Source organism: Calidris pugnax, unplaced genomic scaffold (genome assembly GCF_001431845.1).
Source record: "Calidris pugnax isolate Ruff unplaced genomic scaffold, ASM143184v1 scaffold187, whole genome shotgun sequence".
In the NCBI taxonomy this organism is placed as follows: domain Eukaryota; kingdom Metazoa; phylum Chordata; class Aves; order Charadriiformes; family Scolopacidae; genus Calidris; species Calidris pugnax.
In genome coordinates, this window is record NW_015090969.1 from 2,158,076 (window position 1) to 2,176,837 (window position 18,762).

An 18,762-nucleotide genomic window follows, 5' to 3' on the forward strand; every position below is an offset into this window, starting at 1 on the left:
ACCTGCGCCGTGTCTGCGGCGAGGGGGGCCACGGGGGTCACCACAGCAGCAAAGCTGCGACTTCACTGATCTGCCTGCAAACAGACCCCAAAATTCACAGCTTCCCCGCCAACGCTTCACTCCGGCTCGAGCTGCCGGGTGATTCCCAGACACGCTCTGACCTCGGTCACCATGTTCTTTATGCTCTTAAAATACCCTGGGTGGCTGGTGGTGGTCAGGCTGTGTTTGGGGTGGTTGCTGTTCTGCTGCCCCACTCGTGCTCCATCCAGGCGGCTTCACCTCCCCACCACTGCCCAGAGTCACCTGGACCCAGTTGTTGTCCAAGCAATGGTGGGTTTTGGCTGGTGCTGTGGTCTCCTGCCCAGCCCTGGGCAGCCTCGCTGGGGTCTTGGGATGGGAATGAGGGACGGGGACGAGGGCACTCCATGGCATCCTGCTCCCGGCTGCTGTGGGGCTGCCCCTCAGGTGGGATGTGAGACAGTTTCTGAGCTGAAAATGGCTCTGGTGAAGGGGAAGTTGGTGGGATTTGCACTGTTCTCGGTGCCACCTTACAGATTTTGGACCCTTCACCCGCTCAGCATCCCCGAGCTCCTCAGCCCCGCCGTCCCCCTCCTGCCGCCCCGTAAATGGGCTCCTTTCTCTTGCAGAGAGATGCCAAGGGCCAGTACCTGTTCGACCTTCTCTGCCACCACCTGAACCTGCTGGAGAAGGACTACTTTGGCATTCGGTTCGTGGACCCCGACAAGCAAAGGGTGAGAGCCCGTCCCGCCGGGGCTGGCTGTTGGGGGTTCTTGCAGCTCGGTGCTCTCAGGCGTGTCCTGGCTGCTGTGGCTGAGAACCAGAGCCTGCGGCCAGTGGCCAAAATTCGGTTTAGGAGGTGATGGGGGACTCTTCCCCAGCCGTTCTCCCTGCCTGGTGCTGGGAAGGGGACAAAGCCCAGGGGGTACGGGTAGCCTGATGGGGTCGTTGCTTTGCCTGTGGGAAAAGCGGCTACTTATGGTCTCCCTGAGCGTCCCGGGGGTCTCCCCTGCCCCTTCCCACCCCTTTGGCCAGAGCCAGGGATGGCTCTGGTGCTCCAGCCCTGGGGAGGGGGTGCCAGGGTGCACTCGGGCTCTGGCAGCGGCAGCCTCGGTGTCCTGGCCTCGGGACACGTCCTCGGCGCCGGTGGGGACATGTGAGCTGAGGAACCTCTTGGAGCCCTGCGTGAGCAGCGAGAGCATCGGGGGTTTGCAAAGTGAGAGGGTGTGATGCTATTGCCCAGGCAAAGGAGATCTCCTGACAGAGGGTTTGCAGGACTGTTTCCAGCGCAGAGCTGTGTTTTAACACCGAGATTAGGCCAAGTGACAGCTTTGTGCCCAGAATCCAAACACGTGTGTGTGTTGCCTCGGGCAGAGCAGAGTGAAACAAGACGTGGCAGTGCCTGGAGCCAAGAGCCCCATGGCAGGAGCTGGGCTGACCCAGCAGCTCCCGGCAGGGATCTGTGCAAGTCCCACTGCATCCCTGGTGGCTGCCATGGGTCTGGGCACAGGGTGGCACAGCATCCCCCAGGGACAGAGCTCCACCACGCTCCCAATGTGTGACCAGCAGGTCGAGGAAGGTCATCCCCCCACTCTGCTTTGCCCTGGTGGGCCTGCATCGGCAGCATTGGGTCCAGTTCTGGGCCCCCCAGTTCCAGAAGGACAGGGAACTGCTGGAAAGAGTCTAGCGGAGGCTATGAGGATGATGAGGGACTGGAGCATCTCTCTGCTGAGGAAAGGCTGGGAGACCTGGGGCTGTTCAGCTGGAGAAGAGCAGGCTGAGGGGGGATCTTATCAATGCTTATAAATATCTAAAGGGCAGGGGGCAAGGGAACGGGGTCAGGCTCTTCTCAGTGGTGCCTGATGGCAGGACAAGGGGCAACGGGCACAAACTGGGACATGGGAAATTCTATCTGAACATGTGGAAAAACGTCTTTGCTGTGAGGGTGGCAGAGCCCTGGCAGAGGCTGCCCAGAGACGTGGTGGAGTCTCCTGCTCTGGAGACATTCAAATCCCCTGGACATGTTCGTGTGGGTCCTGCTCTGGGTGGACCTGCTCTGGCAGGGGGTTGGACTGGATGGTCTCCAGAGGTCCCTTCCAACCCCTGCCATTCTGGGATTCTGTGATTTCCACGCAGAAGTTGTATGAGTGAGTCCTGCCACTTCTTCGGGGTTACCTGTCCACGCTCCTTTTGCAACACACAGAACACAAGTTGTGCACAAACACACATTAAATCACTGCTTGCCATTAGAGCCCTGGAGGTTTGTGAGTGAGCAGTGCTGTGAACGTGCTCACAGCCCTAACTATTAATAACAGTCTTGTTATTAATTCCTGCTGATCAGTAGAAGCCAACAATTTCTGCTCCCCGAGGCACCTCCTGCCGTCTCTGCGGTGGGGAGCACCGGAGCTGGGCTGGGGAGCTGCTCCCTCGCTGCCACCCGTGGTGGGATGGGGCTGATCCCAGCCCCTCGCTCCCCCCTTCCCCCTTCCAGGGGCACACACCGACCCTCATGTGGCTTTTCTCACCCGGAGCAGTAGCCTCCTCCTCCTCCTCACCCTCTCCCCTTGCTGAGCTGGAGCCACTGGGGAGCGTGGGGTGCTGCTGCCTCTCCTGGGGTCTCTGGACCTCACCCCCCCCTCACCTCACCAATGCCCCCCAACTTGTGTTTTCTGGGCTCTCTCCCTCCCGTCTCTCCAGCCTCATCTCCTGGCTGTTGTTGTCATGAGCTGCCAGCCTGCAGGGAGGTGGGTCTGTATTTTTTGCCTGCAGAACCTTGATTTAAGCTTTAAAAATCTCATCTCCAGGTGACCGGTCCACGCACTTCTTCCACACCAGCCGGGGCACATGGGCAACCGTGTGGCACCAGTGAAGGGGGGGATTTTAAGGAGGACCCTTGTCTGCTGGTGAGACAGGCAGGGGCTGCAGCCCCCTCCCGCCTCAGCACAGGCTTCTATTTCAAGCAGAAGGGGGGTTGTTTCTTTAATTTTGCCCCAAAGAGTCAATGTTATTAATGGAAAGCGTTTGTTACCGAGTTGCTTTAATTGCCTTCTCTGTCCTTGCAGCACTGGCTGGAGTTCACCAAGTCGGTTGTGAAGCAGATGAGGGGTGAGTGTTGCTGCGAGCGGACGGACAGACGGCCCGTGCTCTTTCCCTCTTAGATGTGTGTCCGTTTTCCCCAGTCCTTCCCCTCCCGGGTGCATTCCCAGCACATCTCCCAGAAAAAGGGCCCTTTTTTGATTATCCACCAAGCTGTTCTGCTGGATCAAAACTGAGATCATTCCCCACCAGTCCCGCAGCCAGCTGGGACCCCCCAGCACATGGGCAGAGGTGATGGGGATGAGCAAAGGGGGATTTGTGGGTGCCAGGGCCATCCTGGCCAGCGGGGAGGGGTGGTGTGGCTGGCAGACAGTGCCATGGGCTGTTGGGGAGGAGGAAGGGGACAAACCCCGCCGTTTGGTGACCGAGGTGCCGCTGTTCTCTCTGCAGCCCAGCCTCCCTTCACCATGTGCTTCCGCGTGAAGTTTTACCCCACGGACCCCGCTGCCCTGAAGGAGGAGATCACCAGGTGAGACCCTGCTGGGGATACTGGGCAGGAGCACACCCTGCCGAGCTCTGCGTCAGTCCAGGGAGACAGTTTGGGCACAAACTTGAACATGAGAAGTTCCACCTAAACATGAGGAGGAACTTCTTTGCTGTGAGGGTGGCAGAGCCCTGGAAGAGGCTGCCCAGGGAGGTGGTGGAGTCTCCTTCTCTGGAGACATTCAAACCCCCTGGACACGTTCCTGTGGGACCTGCTCTGGGTGGACCCCCAACTGGGGGGTTGGACTGGATGGTCTCCAGAGGTCCCTTCCAGCCCCATGGGATTCTGTGAGACTATAACAACAACAGCCATTCAGATTTCCCAACAAACCTGGCCATTTCTGAGTTGTCCCAGCTGTGGGGGACAAGTGTGGAAATCCCCGCTGTGCTTTGTTGGGGTGTGGAGTGGGGGGGGAGCACTGGCTCTGGGTTCAAACCCACTGACTTGGTCTTTGGCTGCAGTCGGTCACAAAACCCACGTTCCCAGGGCAAAGTGCTCCAGGTAGAGCTCTGCTCACCGTAATGTCCATCGCCATTCCCAAACCATCCTGCCAATGCAAGAGCTCCAGGGCTGCACCAGGAATTTCCCCGCAGCTCCCTGAACTCTCTCCTTCCAGCTGGGACCCCCCGGTCCTGGCCAGCGGGAGGAGGTGGGTTCCAGCAGGAGCAGTGTTTCTCCTGCGAGGGTGTATTTCTGCCAATGCTCTTGCTGCTTCTGAATCAGCCCTCAGTGCTGCTGCCCGAGCACAGCCCTCGCGCAGGGTGTCATCAGGTGTGCTTGGCCCAGGCTGGAGTGTCTCTGGTCCCCTTGCTGTCCCCTGGAAGCAGTTTGCCACCTCCCTGTTACGTGAAGGGAGATGAAAGCTCTGGGAGAAACGGATGATGAACTGCGCTGCAGAGACTCGACAGTGCTTCTCTCGAGTTTCTATCTTTAGGGGCTCTTCGTGCCACTCCTCCTGCCAGAAGGAAGGACGTGAAGAGCACTCGCTGAGAAATTGCTGCAGCTTTGGGGAAAAAAAAGGGGGAGGTTTAGATTAGATATTGGGAAGAATGACTTTCCTGAGAGGGTGGTCAGGCACTGGAACAGCCTGCCCAGGGAGGTGGTGGAGTCCCCATCCCTGGAGGGATTTAAGAAATGTGTAGATGTGGCACTTCAGGGCGTGCTCTAGTGCCTGAGATCGTTGGGTTGTGTCTGTTTGTGGGTTTTGGGTTTTTTTTTTTTGTTTGTTTGTTTTTTTGTGGTTGGACTCAATGATCTCAAAGGTCCCTTCCAACCACAAAGACTCTGTGATTCTGTGGTCACCCTGCTGATGTGTCAGACACCTCTGCGTGTTGTCTCCTGGGACATTGGGTTAAGTAGGAGGGCTGAGCCTGGTCCCTCAGCGTGCCCCTGACACCCCAGCCACCCAGCAGTGGCAGCGGGGACAATGCTCTGCTGCCGTGAGATATTCCCCATGAATAGCAGGGGTCCGTGCTGAGCGCGTCAAGAATTAAGTCGGCTTACTGATAGAGCTAAATATATCCCAGGATTTCATTCTCGGGATTTTCAGTCTGTTTCTGCCGGCAGCAAAGGAGAGGGGGTGTCTGGGCTCGGGCAGCCTGCTGAGCAGTGTTTGGAATAGACATGGGCTCAGCTTTTTACTGAAGAAGTTTTGCATTAATAACCTCTGTATTTCTGTTTGGCAGATCAGTGAGAAGAAGCAGAGGATGGTGAGGTGTTTCCAAAAGCCGAAACTAAAAAACCACCCTCAGAGGTTTTTTGGAAGCCTGAGAAAGTTTCGGGTCTTTGGGTCTGACCTCAGATGGGGGCTGCAGATCAGGAGGAGTTGGTCAGAGCCCTGTGTGTGTTTGCTGAGCCTGTTGGAAGTGTCCTCGTGCCTGGAATGCTGCTGCTGCCAGCACATGCGCTGTCGCCGCTTTCTTGGGCATGATTGATCTGGTTTTTCGTACAAACACACTTTAGGGGACCCACAGAAGTCATTTCACACGGATCCGTCTCCTTGTTTTGCTGAAGAGGCATTTATTTCGTTTGCAGATGTACCGTTTCCCCCAGGGCCTGCAGCCTGCGCAGCCACCAGGCCTTCATTGAAATGTGAAATGGCCAAAGCCCCGTCTCTGAGCAGTGACAGCTCTTACGTGGGCATTAAGCTGCACGTACAATATGTTAATTGTATTTCTTTTCTTTAATCAGAGCTTAGCAAACCTCTGCAGTTGTTGGGCACAGTAAGGAGAATTGAAATGCAGGTCAGGGATTGACCCTTGGGAGGGTGGGGGCCTCGGGATGGAGCCAGCCCGGGGGCTCGCCGGGAAGCTCGGGGCTATTTCCCTCAGGAATATCCTGTCTCTAATGCCCTTTTCCGAGGCAGCCTCATGCCCCAGCCCAGCGCTGCCCGGGAAGCTCCCCTTTCCAGGGGGGTTTCCAAGGGGAATGGGGGGCTCTGGGGGGAGCACACGATGGGGCTGGGGGGCTCAGCAGGGTTAAACCCACTCGGTTATGCATTTTTGGTGAGGTCTGTGCTCTCCATCCCCACCGGCCCCTCGTGGGTGGGCTTGGGCAGCAGCAGCGTTTGTCCCCCGGCCACCAGCCGGGGCTGTCGGAGGTGATGGGGGGCACTGGGAGCTGGAGACCCGTGAATGAAGGAGTCCCCCAGCTTCAGGGCTGCAGCCACCTCCATCGCCTTCTGTGCCCTGGGGGTTTGGAGCCCTGCAGCCCCAGGCTCTGACTGTGTGGAGTCAGGCTCTGACAGTCCCCACAGACCCCCAGGGGTCCCCCAAGCACCAGGATGACACCACGGTGTGTGGCGGCTGTCCCTGCTCACCTCCTGCTACTACAGCTGAAACCTGGGCTTAAAATTCACTTTCCCCTGGACTGAGTACTCTTTAATATCTGGATTTCTCTTTAATATATTTTATCTGAGAAAATTAGTGATTTATCTCATCATAAATAGGGATTTGAGAGATGAAGCGTGACTGAGCTATTGCAGGGTATGAGGCTGTTACTCAAACACTGGGTCCCATTCTGCTCCTTCAGCTCTCTGACTTACCTTTTGCCATCAAAAGGTTTCCCCAAGTGCGCTGCTGCATGACTCAGCCCACACTGCGACTTGGGTTCAAATTTATGCAAATGTGTCATTTTCCAACATAGTTTATCTCTTTGCTGGGCTGTGGTGTGTGGAGATGGAGATGGGTGAGCGCAAGAGGTGGCTCGCTCTGGGTGACACGGTGATGATCGTGGGTGAGGGGGGAGGAGGGAAGGCGGGGCATACGCAGGGACCTGGAAGGGTACAGAAAGCTGGGGAAGGAGAAAATCACAGGAAGCTGAAAATATGGGGAAGCTGAGCAGCTGGGCGAGGATGCAGGACTGGGAAGCACAGCAGTCACTGGTGGGCTCAGGACCCCCTCCAGAGCATCATCTCTGGGCACCCTCAGCCCCGTGATGGGCTGGGGCTGTTGCAGTTGCCTTTGGGCACCGCTGCCCAAAACAGGGCAAAGCATCACGGGGGGCTCTGGGGGCTGGTGACCAGAGGGGACCTGTACCAGCACCTCCTTGTCCATGAATTTCCTCCTTTCCATGTTTTCCCTGGTGGGAACGCTCATCCTGGTATCTCCCTGCCCAAGGGGGCTCTCGACCTCTGCAGCAGCTCTGCCCTGCTTCAATGGCCATGCCAGCGGGGAGTGGGCTGGTGGGGACCTCCATCAGCCCCCAGGGTCGGGTGCCAGCCCCAGGGCAGGTACTGTGTCCCTGGGACATGGAGATCTGAGCCCCAGCACTGGCCCTGACCCAGGGAACAGCCCGGTAATTAGCACTTGTTCGCTCCTCGCAAGTGTAATATCTTGTAAATGGGCTGCTCGGAGAGAAATGTTAGTGCAAGTGTCTCGTGGCAGATATTCCACATCTAAATTGCCTGTTTAGGTAATTTAAACTTTGCTTAATAAATGGACTATCTCTTCTGTCCTCAGGTATTTAGTCTTCCTGCAGATAAAAAGGGATCTCTACCACGGCCGTCTCCTCTGCAAGACTTCGGATGCTGCTTTGTTGGCCGCCTATATCCTTCAAGGTAATGCTTTTTGACAAGATAAATTTGCTTTTCATGCTAAGTACTGATTACATTATTTCACTTACAACAGATCACTGCACCTAGAATACCAATGTCATCCCGCCGACGCGGGGCTGCTGCTCTTCGCGGCTCTGCGGGTGCCTTGTGTGGGGCTGGAGGGGGGTGAGGGTCGGTGGTGGGGGCAGAAGCACCGTGATGCCGTCTGCTCCCCGAGCTCTGGCCCTGCCATCCGGGGCAGCAGCATCCCCATAGGTGTCCCCTGGGCTAATCCAGCCCCTGTCCCCTGGTTCTGTGATCGCCTGGCACGGCAGCCCTGGGACAAGGCACTTCTCTCCCCGGGGCTGTGTGTGGCCGGCGGTAGCTCCAGCAAGAGCCAGGACTGCGGTTTGCAGTGGCCCAGAGGGCTCTGGGGCTGCCAGCGGCGTTGCCAATTGCTGGGATGGATGGAGATGGTTTGGGAAAGCTCATCCCTTGCAGCTGAGTGCTTTTGTCAGCAAGTCCCAGAGGCGCTGCTGGAGTTGGGAGCAAGAGGTGGGAAAACCTCTGACAACCTTCTGCCTCCTGCCCATTTCCCTGCCGGCGCGGCTCTGCCTGCTCCTGCCTCCACCGCCCCGGCACGGAGAGCACCGAGGTGGTCGGCATTGCTCGGTGTTGTGCTCAGCAAGGTCCATGGGGCTTTCTGGTGGCCCTGTCACAGGGAAAGAGCTGTTGGCACCATGATGCTGAGCGTGCGAGTGGGCATCCCTACCCAGGGGCGCTGGGCTTGGTGCCCTGCTGGGTCCCAGTCCCCCAGTGCCTGCGGTCACATCTCCGGGATGAGCTGGGAAGATGTGCCCCAGCAAACCAAAAAGACAAATTTCAGCCCCAAAGCATTTTTGAGTTATTTCGCAGTGCTGGTGTTTTAAGCAGGAAACATAAAAATTAATGTCTCATCATCTCCAACTCACGTAGGACCTGAGGCTGAAGGGAATGAAATCAGAGCAAGGTCCTCTCATCCCCAGTGGCGGTGGCTGCTGGTCCCGCGGGGTGCGGGGACGGGGAGCGGGGATGGGGAACGGAGCTGCGTCAGCCCCTGCCCTGGGGGGAGGAGATGATTCCCAAGCCCAGAAATCAGGTTCTCTTGGGCATTTCTGCACCTTGGTCTCAGGGTCAGGGCTACTGGGAGAACGCCTTGGGGACAGACCCCCTTTGGCTGTGCTTGCCCAGGCTTGAGGCAGGTTTTCCCGGGGGGGATCATTCCCATGGCAGGCAGCCCCCCTGTCCCGCTGCTGGGGCATCCTGTGCCTGGCAGCACTTCCCCAGGGCAGGTAAAGAGGGGGAAGGAGCTTTTCTCAATGTCACTTTGCAGATTTCCAACTAATTATGTTTTTCCAAGGCGCAGTGGCATCCCCTGGGTGAGCAGAACCTGCTTGCTGCCTTGGATGGGGTGGGGGAGCCCCCGGTGCTCGGGGCCGGTGGCCGCGGGGCTGCCATCGCACGGCCCCAGCTCCCGGCGGGTTCTTGGCAAGGAGCTTGAGGAATTAATAAATTCAGGACAGTGACCATCTGCTGGCGGGTGCTTCCCAGGCAATCGGTGAAATTAATTGGACGCAGTTAATGCTTTACAAACCATCCTTCCTAATGGGAAGCTCGGCCGGGTCGGAGCGGTGTTCCCGGGATGCTCTGAGCCCCGGCCCTGCTCCCGGTTGCCGCTGGCTCAGCTGCCAAGGGTTGGGGTTGCCGGGATGGGGACACACACTGCAGACTAGTTCCTGACCAGTTGCACTGCTGTTCCTGACCAGTTCTGTCTCCCCCCAGCCGAGATCGGGGACTATGACCCAGGGAAGCACCCGGAGGGCTACAGCTCCAAGTTCCAGTTCTTCCCCAAACACTCGGAGAAGCTGGAGAGGAAAATCGCGGAGATCCACAAGTCAGAGCTGAGGTAGGGCCGGGGTCTGGCTGGGTGGGAGCAGTGGATGCTGCAGGGATAACTGATGCTCGGCTGGTTTTGGTCCCTGTTTGGGATTTTGAGCCGTGCCATGGGAGGAGCACTCGGGGCTGTGGGATCCGGTGGTGCCCTTGGTGGGGTTGGTGGCAGCAGAAACGCCGAGTGGAGCTGGCTTTGGGAATGCAGGTCGTTGGGTGGCGTGGAGGCATCACAACAAATCTCCCTGCGAGAGGAGCTGCCGTGCCCCACAAAACCCTGCTGACGGGAAAATGTGACGGAGCGGTCAAGGGCACGCTGGGGGAAGTGCAGGCAAATCAAAAAATACGTCGGCAATGCGGCAAAATCAGCGCGATCTGTCCCGGGGGAGTGAGGGGTTTCTCCTTTTCATGGCCCTTGGCATAACCCGGGGGGGGTCCCTGGTCTTCCCCGGTGGGATGGGGACAGAGACCACCCCCCTGTCCCCCATAGATCCCCCCTGCCACCTCCCCTCCTGCTCTGGGGACAGGAGGTGTGAGAGACCGTCCCCAAAGCCCCGTCCTCCCAGTGCCATGTCCCGACCAGGCAGCCCTGTGCCTGTCCCCGGGAAGGACGGGGGGGTTGAACCCCCCAGAAACCCAGCAGAGCCATCCCTTACGTGCCCTGGGCTGCTGCCATCTGCCTGGCAAACTCCCCGTTCCTCCCCCCGCAAAGAGACACCTGTGCTGCCTTTAGGAAATCCAGCCCTAAATTTTGTGGATACCCGTCCGGTTTGGTCCTTTCAGGCAGTGCTGGCCCAGGAGATGGGATCTCCTGAGGGATGGGGGTGGTGGGAGACGAAGGGGTGGGTTTGGGTGCTGGGCTCCTGCTGCAGAGGGACGGTGCTGAGGGATGTAATGGGGATGTGCCCCAAATGATGCCTCTTGTGACAGAAACCCTGCAGCCGAGGGCTGACTTTCACATTCATGTCTTCCATGCAATATTTGGGGTCTTTTCCCCTTTTTTCCCTCCTGCAGCGGGCAGACACCAGCTACTTCAGAGCTGAATTTCCTCAGGAAAGCCCAGACTCTGGAGACCTACGGGGTGGACCCACACCCTTGCAAGGTAAAGCAGTTTTTCTAAGGCTGTTCCTTGGGCTGGACTGCGGCTCCAGCCGGTGCCAGGCTGCAGAGGTGCCCCTGACCGGTCCCCGGTGCAGCCCATTGTCACCTGAAAAACCAGCCCCAAGCAGCGGTGTGTGCAGAGGGGGGAGTGGGGAGGGTCAGCATCCCAAAATCATAGAATCATAGAGTGATAGAATGGTTTGGGTTGGAAGGGACCTTAAAGATCATCAAGTTCCATCCCCCCTGCCCTGGGCAGGGACACCTCCCACCACCCCAGGTTGCTCACAGCCCCATCCAGCCTGGCCTTGAACACTTCCAGGGATGGGGCAGCCACAGCTTCCCTGGGAATCCTTCCAGAGAGTATTTAGGGAAGCATTAGGACAGTGTTTTCACATGCAGACAGCTATGAGAGACAGCAGCTGATCATCTTCTGCTAAAGCATGTCATTTGGAGGCAGGAACAGGGTCAGTAATGTGTCTGAGAAACCAACAAGCATTAATCTGCCTGAGAGAGTCTATCGTTCTGCTCTTCCCTGGCCAGTAATCCAGTTTTCTGTTTGAAATGCTTTTTATTGACTCTAGATGTCATTGTGTTTGGCTCTCTCTGGTCCCTTATGATCCCATCGCGTGCAGATGGATGTGGGATGCAAAGCAGGGGGAGAATTTTACTCAAAGGGCAGTGCCTGCTCTGTGCTCCCCCGGGGCTTTTAACTGAATTATGCCCTTTAAACACACAATTGGGGTAACTGAACCTGCCCTGGGGGGGGGAGGGGGTTCCCTCAGCTGCAGCATCAGCCATAGCCAGGGCTGGGGTGTCAGTGGTGGGCTGGGGGCTCTGTACCCGCCCGGAGGGTACGTCCCTCTCCAAGATGCTGCTTCTCCCATTCCCCAGAGTTTTCCCAGGCTGGTTTCTGTGAAGATGCACCGAAATCTCTCTCTCTGTGCAGGACAGGGCTCTGCAGCTCGGACACCATGACTCCAGGGATTGGCATCTTGCCTTGTGCAGGGCATGGGGTGGGGGTTCAGGGCGCTCTGCTTTCGGCCATTCACCCTTGACAGATTGAGGCGGATTTTGGATCTAATTTGGATTTAAAACCAATTTGTTCTGTGCTCAAATTCAGAAGATCTCCTCACAGCGCTGGCTCCCCCAGCAGCCCCAGGAGGCCTTTGAGGTGGCCGCCCCTGCCCCGTGCCAGCAGAGTAACCAAAAACGGGCACCCGGGGTGGAGAGCGAACGGCAGAGAAGATCCTTGTCTCTTGATTGACCCGGGGAAGGGCCCAACTGGGAGCAGAGGGGAGAGCTGTGCTCCTGAGCCGGGGACGTCCTGGACATGGGGTGTCCCAGGGGCGAGCAGAGCTGCCCCATGGATGCCCCATGGATGCCCCATGGATGCCATGCTTTCCCCCAAGGAAACATCACAGACACCAGACGGGTATTGCTCTTCTGCCACCACCCACAGGGAATTCCTCTCCTGCTCTTCCTGCCCAGTCCCCCAGAAATCCCGAGCCTGGCATCACCTTCCCTTCGGCTCAGCATCCTTCGAAAGCTACCGGAACATCTGCCAGCCAAATTAAAGTCAGGGCAAATCTAACAATTACTGATCAGCCACAGCTGTTTCATAATATTTTTGAAACCGAGTATGTCTCTGTTTTTTCCACGCACACCAGTGCAGTTAATGATTACTTCCCTGGAGTCTAGACGTTATGATTAAGTTAAACTGCTGCCTTGCTCCGTACATGACACTAATTATTGGTTTTAAACTGTCTCGCTGCCGCCCAGCTGCACTGGCTGTGCCGGGCTCCGAGGGGAGCCAAGTGTAACGGGGTTTTACCATCTCCTGGTTTAATTACTAGCGAAAGGGCTGGTGAGGCACTGCCTTTGCTGTTTTCCTCACCAGTAAGCGGATTGGAGTGCTGGGATTTCTCCCCATTAGTGCTGCTGGACCAGCTGCCCCGTTTCTCAGCGGTGGGTTTTGCTGGGTGTTTGGGGTGTCATGGTCCACGTGAACCCCCCAGGAGCATCCCGCTGGTGTCGTCAGCACAGAGGGTCCTGCGTCACCACCGCCTTCGGGGCCCCAGGTCGCTGGTGATGTATAACCTTTGCCAGCTCGGCGACGCTTCGGGGCCCAGGGTCGCTGGTGATGTATAACCTTTGCCAGCTTGGCGACGTTCTGCTGAGGGATTGCTGTTGCCTTCCAGGACGTGTCGGGGAACGCGGCGTTTTTGGCCTTCACTCCCTTCGGTTTTGTTGTTCTGCAGGGAAACAAGAGAGTTCACTTCATCAAGTGGTGAGTTCCCACCCCGGCACGGTCCCCCATGCCCGGCTCGCTCCGGCTCACGAGGTGCACGTGGGGCTGGGGCCGGGAGAGCCCCACATCGCCTTCGGGGGATGCTCGGGTGGGCTCCTGCAGACGGGGTGTGGGGGTGATGACTCACAGAATGGTCAGAGTTGGAGGGGACCTTAGATCATCGATTTCCACCCCCCTGCCCATGGCAGGGACACCTCCACTAGAGCAGGTTACTAGGGTGGTCCCCCGGGCTGCGGGGGGTCCCTCACCCCCCTCTCCCTGTCATTGCAGGAACGAGGTGACCAAAATGAAATTCGAAGGGAAGACTTTCTACCTGTACGTAAGTCAGAAAGAGGTGAGTGCTTTCCCTTCCCACAGGGCTTCCCGGGTGCAGCCGTGGCCATTGCAGGTCCCTGGTGCCCGTGGGGGCGGCATCGCCCCGTGCTGCGGGGGGGGGCACGGGCAGGGTGGCAGCAGGGGCTGCAGCTTGGTGGCAGCGCCGGGGTCACCTCCCTGCTCCCGCTGGCACCTTGCTGTGGGCGTTAGAGCCCGCAGACGCCGGGTCAGCCCTGGGTGGTGCCGTGGCCACAGCCCTGCCCTCAGCAGTAGCCCAGGACCTCAGGCAGCCTCTCCCTGTGCTCCCCCCCCCAGCCAAGTGCCACGTTTGGGGTTGTTGTGGTTATTTGTTACTGCTGTGCCCCTTGGGAATGAAATTCACCCCCCTGGTGAATGAAATCAGCCCCCAAACCTCTGGCTGAAATTGGCTCCCGTGCAAGCCATCAGCATGATTTTTTTAAAAAAATGAGTTTCTGATCATTGAAAAGGGCAGGTTGGGAGGGGGGGGTGGCAGGTCAGCAGCACGCATGGCTGCCCGTCCCTCGTGCGAGGTGCCGTGCTGGGATGCTGGCTGATGCTCCGACGTCTCCCTGTGTCCTGAGTGGCTCCGGAGCAGGATCTGCCCCGTTCCAGAGCCGTTCTCCAGCCCCGGCTGCTCTGTCCTCCCTCTGCATCCCCAGCGTCCTGCCCGTGGCCACCACTCGCCTGGTCCCCAACTCACCCCTTCTCTTTCCCCTTTAGGAGAAGAAGATTGTTCTCACCTATTTTGCCCCGACACCAGAAGCCTGCAAGCACCTCTGGAAGTGTGGGATAGAAAACCAGGCTTTCTACAAGTAAGTGACAGGGCACCCGGGTGTGCGGGGGGGCTGTTGTGTGTCCCCCCCATGGGTGCTGCCCCACAAGGCACCCCCCCAGGGCTCCATCCAGGCACCAGGGGCTCGGGCATGGGCTGGCACCGGCAGCGTGGCCCCAGTGGCCCCAGCAGAGTCACCGGCCACCAAAAGCAGCCATGGCCTCTAGGCAAAACCTTTGGTCAGGACATTAAAGCTAATTGTTTGGAGATCAGACCTTTAATGCTGAGCAACTGAAGCAAGTCCTGCCCGCAGCAGCACCCGTGTTTTACCATTTTCCCTGTTAATGGCAGCATTTTTGGAGCCGGCCGGCGCGGGCAGATGCTCGGGAGCTGCCGGTTCAGTGTGGGACGCCAGCAAGACTGAGGGAATGTTCTCTGACCCAATATTCAGGGATGGATTTTCAGAATGGCTTTGTGTGGTCTGTTTGTGCTGAATCCAGCGCAAAAATCCCCACTGAAGCCGAGCCAGCGCCCCGGGGTGCTTTAGAGAAACCTGCCTTTAGAGAAGCCTGCCTTTTAATGAGGAAGGTTCAAAAACTTTCTGAAATAATCTGCTTCTAAGCTCTTTGGGAACAAGTTAATTATTCATGGGAAACATTCAAGGGACCAAGGTGGTGATGCACAGCCTGGGCTGCAGCCACGAGCCGCTGGGGACAGTGGCTCGAGGGACCGTCCCTGCAGCTGCCTGGCTTTGGGGGACCCCCGGGCTGGGGGTGTCACCAGTTCTGTCCTTTCCCAGCAGCTCTGGGCTCCCCAGCTCATGGCCACCTCATCAGCTCCTCTGCCCCTGGTGTGGCTAATTGGCTAATTGGGTTCAGAAGGTGGAAGGTCCCGGGCTGGATTGTGCCAAAACACGGGGGAGGTGCCAGGTGGAAGGGTTTGGTTTTACCATCCTGCTCATGTTGTTATTTAAAAATAGCCTGCTTTGTGCTTCGTAATGAGTTTTATTTTAATCAGCAAGATGCGAGATAAAGCGTGTGATGTATTCTCTTTGGGAATACTGCAATCAGCAGCTGCAATCAGCAGGTTTCATTTCTCATTATATTAACATGAAATGAAATTGCGATATTGCTTTACAAATCTTTTTATGATTAATGGTGTCAGTGAGTTACTGCCGGATGATGCGCCGGTGGGGTGGACCGTGGGCTCGGCCGAGGTGCTGCCGGGCTCACGCTGGGGCGAGGGACGGGTTCCCCGGGGATGAGGAGTCGGGACTGTCCCTCCCAGCCCCCCTCCAGCCCCTGGGATGGCTGTTGGCAGCAGAGCCCGGGCACGGGCTGGGCAATGCTCCCACTGCCAGCAGGGATGTGCTGGGCTGGCCGAGAGGGCTGTGAGGTGTTGCTGTGATGGTCCGGGTGCTCGTGTCCCACCAGCTGGTGCCACCCCACCGCTGCCAGGGGCTTGTTTCATTCCTGGTGGTGTTTGGCACCTCCAGGGCTCTGCTCCTGTCATTTGGCCTGGCTGTCATTTGCCGGCGGCTCTTGGCTCCCTCCCTCTGGAGCCGGGGTCCGTCTGGCGGGGATGAAGCCGTGCCAGCACCAGCAGAGCGGTCAGTCCTCGCCACCGGCACGCAGGGCGCTCACACAGCTCTTGGTGCTGTTGCAGGTTGGAGAAGTCGAGCCAGGTCCGGACGGTGTCCAGCAGCAACTTGTTCTTCAAGGGAAGCCGGTTCCGATACAGGTAAATAATGACAGTAAGTAGCAGTTACTGGATATATTTTGGGATGCTCCTTTGGACGTGCTTTGGGGAGCAGTTTGGGGCTGCAGTGGTCTGAGGACTTGCTGAGGATCCTCCTGTCACCAGAGGTCCTCCCTCCCGCTGCAGTGCAGCCACCTCAGCAAGGCCATCACCTCTTTGTTCTGTGTCACACGGCTGGCATCCCTCTCCCCAGCCCCGGGATGGCAGGGCTTTGGAGGGACAGGAGGGGAGAGGAGAGGACAGGGGGCTTTGGGGTGTTCCTGGGAGGGTGTTGCTTCTCCTTGGCCCTGGAGCAAGAGCCTGGACCTGGGACTTCGTATCTCTGCAGGACAAGAGACCTCAGTGCATCCCCACCTGGGAGGTGCATGATGCTGGTCCCCTCCTTGCTGGCATGGGAGGGCCCAGGCGCCCACGGCATGTCCCCCCCCGAGAGGGGAGGTGACCCCCACAGAGTCCAGTATCTCATGCCAGGAGAAGCATCAAAGTATGGTGGCAGAGGTGTCAGCCCAGCCTTTCCCTGTTCTTCCCATCACCCTTATTTCCAGCAAACATGTCTCTGCTTCCCCCTGGAGCTCCGGGCAGACCCCCCCACTGGCCCATGTGGTGGGGAGGGGGCCAGGCCGTGCCGGGGCATGGTGGTGCCATGGGGGGAGCTCGTGGCTCACCGGTGTGGTGGTCACATCCTCATGCTGCTGTTCTTCACCTGCTGCAGTGGCCGCGTCGCGAAGGAGGTGATGGAGTCCAGTGCCAAGATCAAGAGGGAGCCCCCCGAGATCCACCGGTAAGAGCAGGGCAGCAGCCGTGGGGGCAGAGCCACCACGCACCCGGGGCTCTGACACCGTCCCCCTTCTCCTCCCCAGGGCAGGGCTGGTGCCGAGCCGGAGCTGCCCCTCCATCACCCACGGCCCCCGGCTGAGCAGCGTGCCCCGCACCCGCAGGAGAGCCGTCCACATCTCCATCATGGAAGGTAGGGCATGGGGGGGCTCTCCCTGACACTGCCGGGGCTCGTGGACGGGACACGCACACGCATGTGCACACACACTTATGCATCCACAAAAACCAGAGACACACACACACGCATCCAGCTGGTTTTTGTAGCCCCTGATATGGGGACAGCATGGTGGGAAAGGTCTCTGTCATGTCCCCAGGGTCCCTGGCAGGGCAGGACATCACCAGATGTTGCTCTTGTACTCAGCGCTGGGGAGGCCACACCTGGGGTGTTGTGTCCAGTTTAGGGCACCTCAATACAAGAGAGATGTGGAGGTGCTGGAGCAGGAGCAGAGGAAGGCAACTAAGCTGGGGAAGGGCCTGGAGAGCAAATCGTACAAAGAGCAATTGAGGGAGCTGGGACTGTTTAGTTTGAGGAAGAGGAGGCTGAGGGGAGACCTCATCACTCTCTACAGCTACTTGAAAGGACATTGTGGAGAGGTTGATGCTGGTCTCTTCTCACAGGTCATTAGTGATAGAACAAGAGGGAACGGCTTCAAGCTCCAACAGGGTAGGTTTAAACTGACCATTGGCAAGGAGTTTTTCACAGAAAGAGTGGTCAGACCCTGGAACAGGCTGCCCAGGGAGGTGGTTGAGTCACCATCCTTGGGTGTGTTTAAGGGTCGTTTAGATGTGGTGTTGGGGGATATGGTGTAGGGGAGAACTTTGTAGAGTAGGGTAGATGGTTGGACTCGATGATCCCAAGGGTCTCTTCCAACCTGAGTGATTCTATGATTCTTGTGGTTTGGGGACAGTTTGGCATCACAAGCTGAGCCCAGGCAAAGCAAAGGGCCGGTTGTGGGGCAGGAGTTTCCAGCCCAGAAGCAAAGCAGAGGAGAGTTTCTCAGCAATGTTAATTTAGGTTAAATTGGAAATCCAGTAAAAGGCTGCAGGTTGTCCTGAGGGCTCTGAGCCGGGTGAGCGGTGAGTGAGCCCTGCTTTGAGGGTTCCCAACAGCCCCATCCCAGTGTCCCTCGCTCTGCTCCTCCAAACGTGGCCTTGGTGTGAAAGCAAAGCAGTAAAAGCACTGCCTGCCCAAAGGGACAGGTCCCTTGGAGCAGGAAAGGAGTGTTTTTCCATGGAAGGAGCCCTGGACTGGCGTCTGCGCTGGTTTTTGGGTCTGGAGCCTGTGGGGTGGCTGCGGCAGCCCCTGCAGCCTGGGTCACTGCTGGTGGCCACCTCCCACGCCTGCTATTGGGAAGCAGCAAGAGCATTAAATAGCCTCCCGCAATAAATCACCGGGGCTGGCACGGGCTCCCGGCACCACCCCTGCCCCGGCAGCTCTCGCCCTGCCGGCAGCTGCTTTTCTTCCCTCTCACTTCAGCTTGGTCCCGTGGAAATGCGGGTGCCCAAAATAGCCCTGGCCCGGGGGCCAGCGCCACCAGCCCGGCTTGCGTCAGCCGTGCCGGGGGGCCAGCAGCCGTCCCCGCTCCCCGCCGCAGTCCCCGCAGTCCCCCCGCTGCCCGTGCCACCATGGTGAAGTGCCTGGTGAAGATCAAAACCAAAGTCACCGTCCACCTGCGGCTCATCAACCACTGCTGCCGGGAGGTGAGGGTGCGGGTGCTGGCCCTGGGGCCGCGGCTGCTCACCCGGGCTCTGGGCATTCTGCCGCTCCTCCCGGCTCTCCCCGGCCTCGGCCACGACGCCCCGCGCGGCCCCGGGGACACCCTCGTGCCAGGTAATGCCACGCCAACGGGCTGTGCTGGGTCTGGGCTCTTCTTCGGCAGGAGCGTCCCCGGGGGGGCCCCACGGCCACAGCCCCAGGGGGATGCGGGAACGTGGGGTGCAGGACACCGTGCTGTGGGGAGCAGGCTGGGGGTCCGAGCTGGCTGGACCCTGGGTCGTTACTACCACGAAGCTGCTCCAAGTTTTGGGGCTGGACACAGCTTTTTTCTGATTCACTAGCTTTTTATGGCAGTCCCGTGGAAAAAGCAGGTGGG

At 58.4% G+C, this 18,762-nt stretch overlaps 1 protein-coding gene across 2 annotated transcripts in view; it reads left to right on the top strand.

Annotated features, from left to right (window-relative positions):
• Nucleotides 1–18,762, top strand: part of FRMD5 (FERM domain containing 5) — a 91,505-nt gene that overhangs the window by 67,533 nt on the left and 5,210 nt on the right. Inside the window, exons 2-13 of one of the 2 annotated variants that reach the window (XM_014952758.1) lie at nucleotides 648–752; nucleotides 3,081–3,123; nucleotides 3,505–3,583; nucleotides 7,558–7,655; nucleotides 9,453–9,576; nucleotides 10,575–10,662; nucleotides 12,860–12,948; nucleotides 13,240–13,303; nucleotides 14,026–14,117; nucleotides 15,743–15,817; nucleotides 16,548–16,616; nucleotides 16,696–16,802. In XM_014952758.1, coding sequence (XP_014808244.1) covers nucleotides 3,117–3,123; nucleotides 3,505–3,583; nucleotides 7,558–7,655; nucleotides 9,453–9,576; nucleotides 10,575–10,662; nucleotides 12,860–12,948; nucleotides 13,240–13,303; nucleotides 14,026–14,117; nucleotides 15,743–15,817; nucleotides 16,548–16,616; nucleotides 16,696–16,802 — 892 coding nt within the window. In that variant the 5' untranslated portion in view covers nucleotides 648–752; nucleotides 3,081–3,116. Of the gene's footprint in view, nucleotides 1–647; nucleotides 753–3,080; nucleotides 3,124–3,504; nucleotides 3,584–7,557; nucleotides 7,656–9,452; nucleotides 9,577–10,574; nucleotides 10,663–12,859; nucleotides 12,949–13,239; nucleotides 13,304–14,025; nucleotides 14,118–15,742; nucleotides 15,818–16,547; nucleotides 16,617–16,695; nucleotides 16,803–18,762 lie in introns of those variants that run through there. The other variant, XM_014952756.1, reaches the window with a different exon arrangement.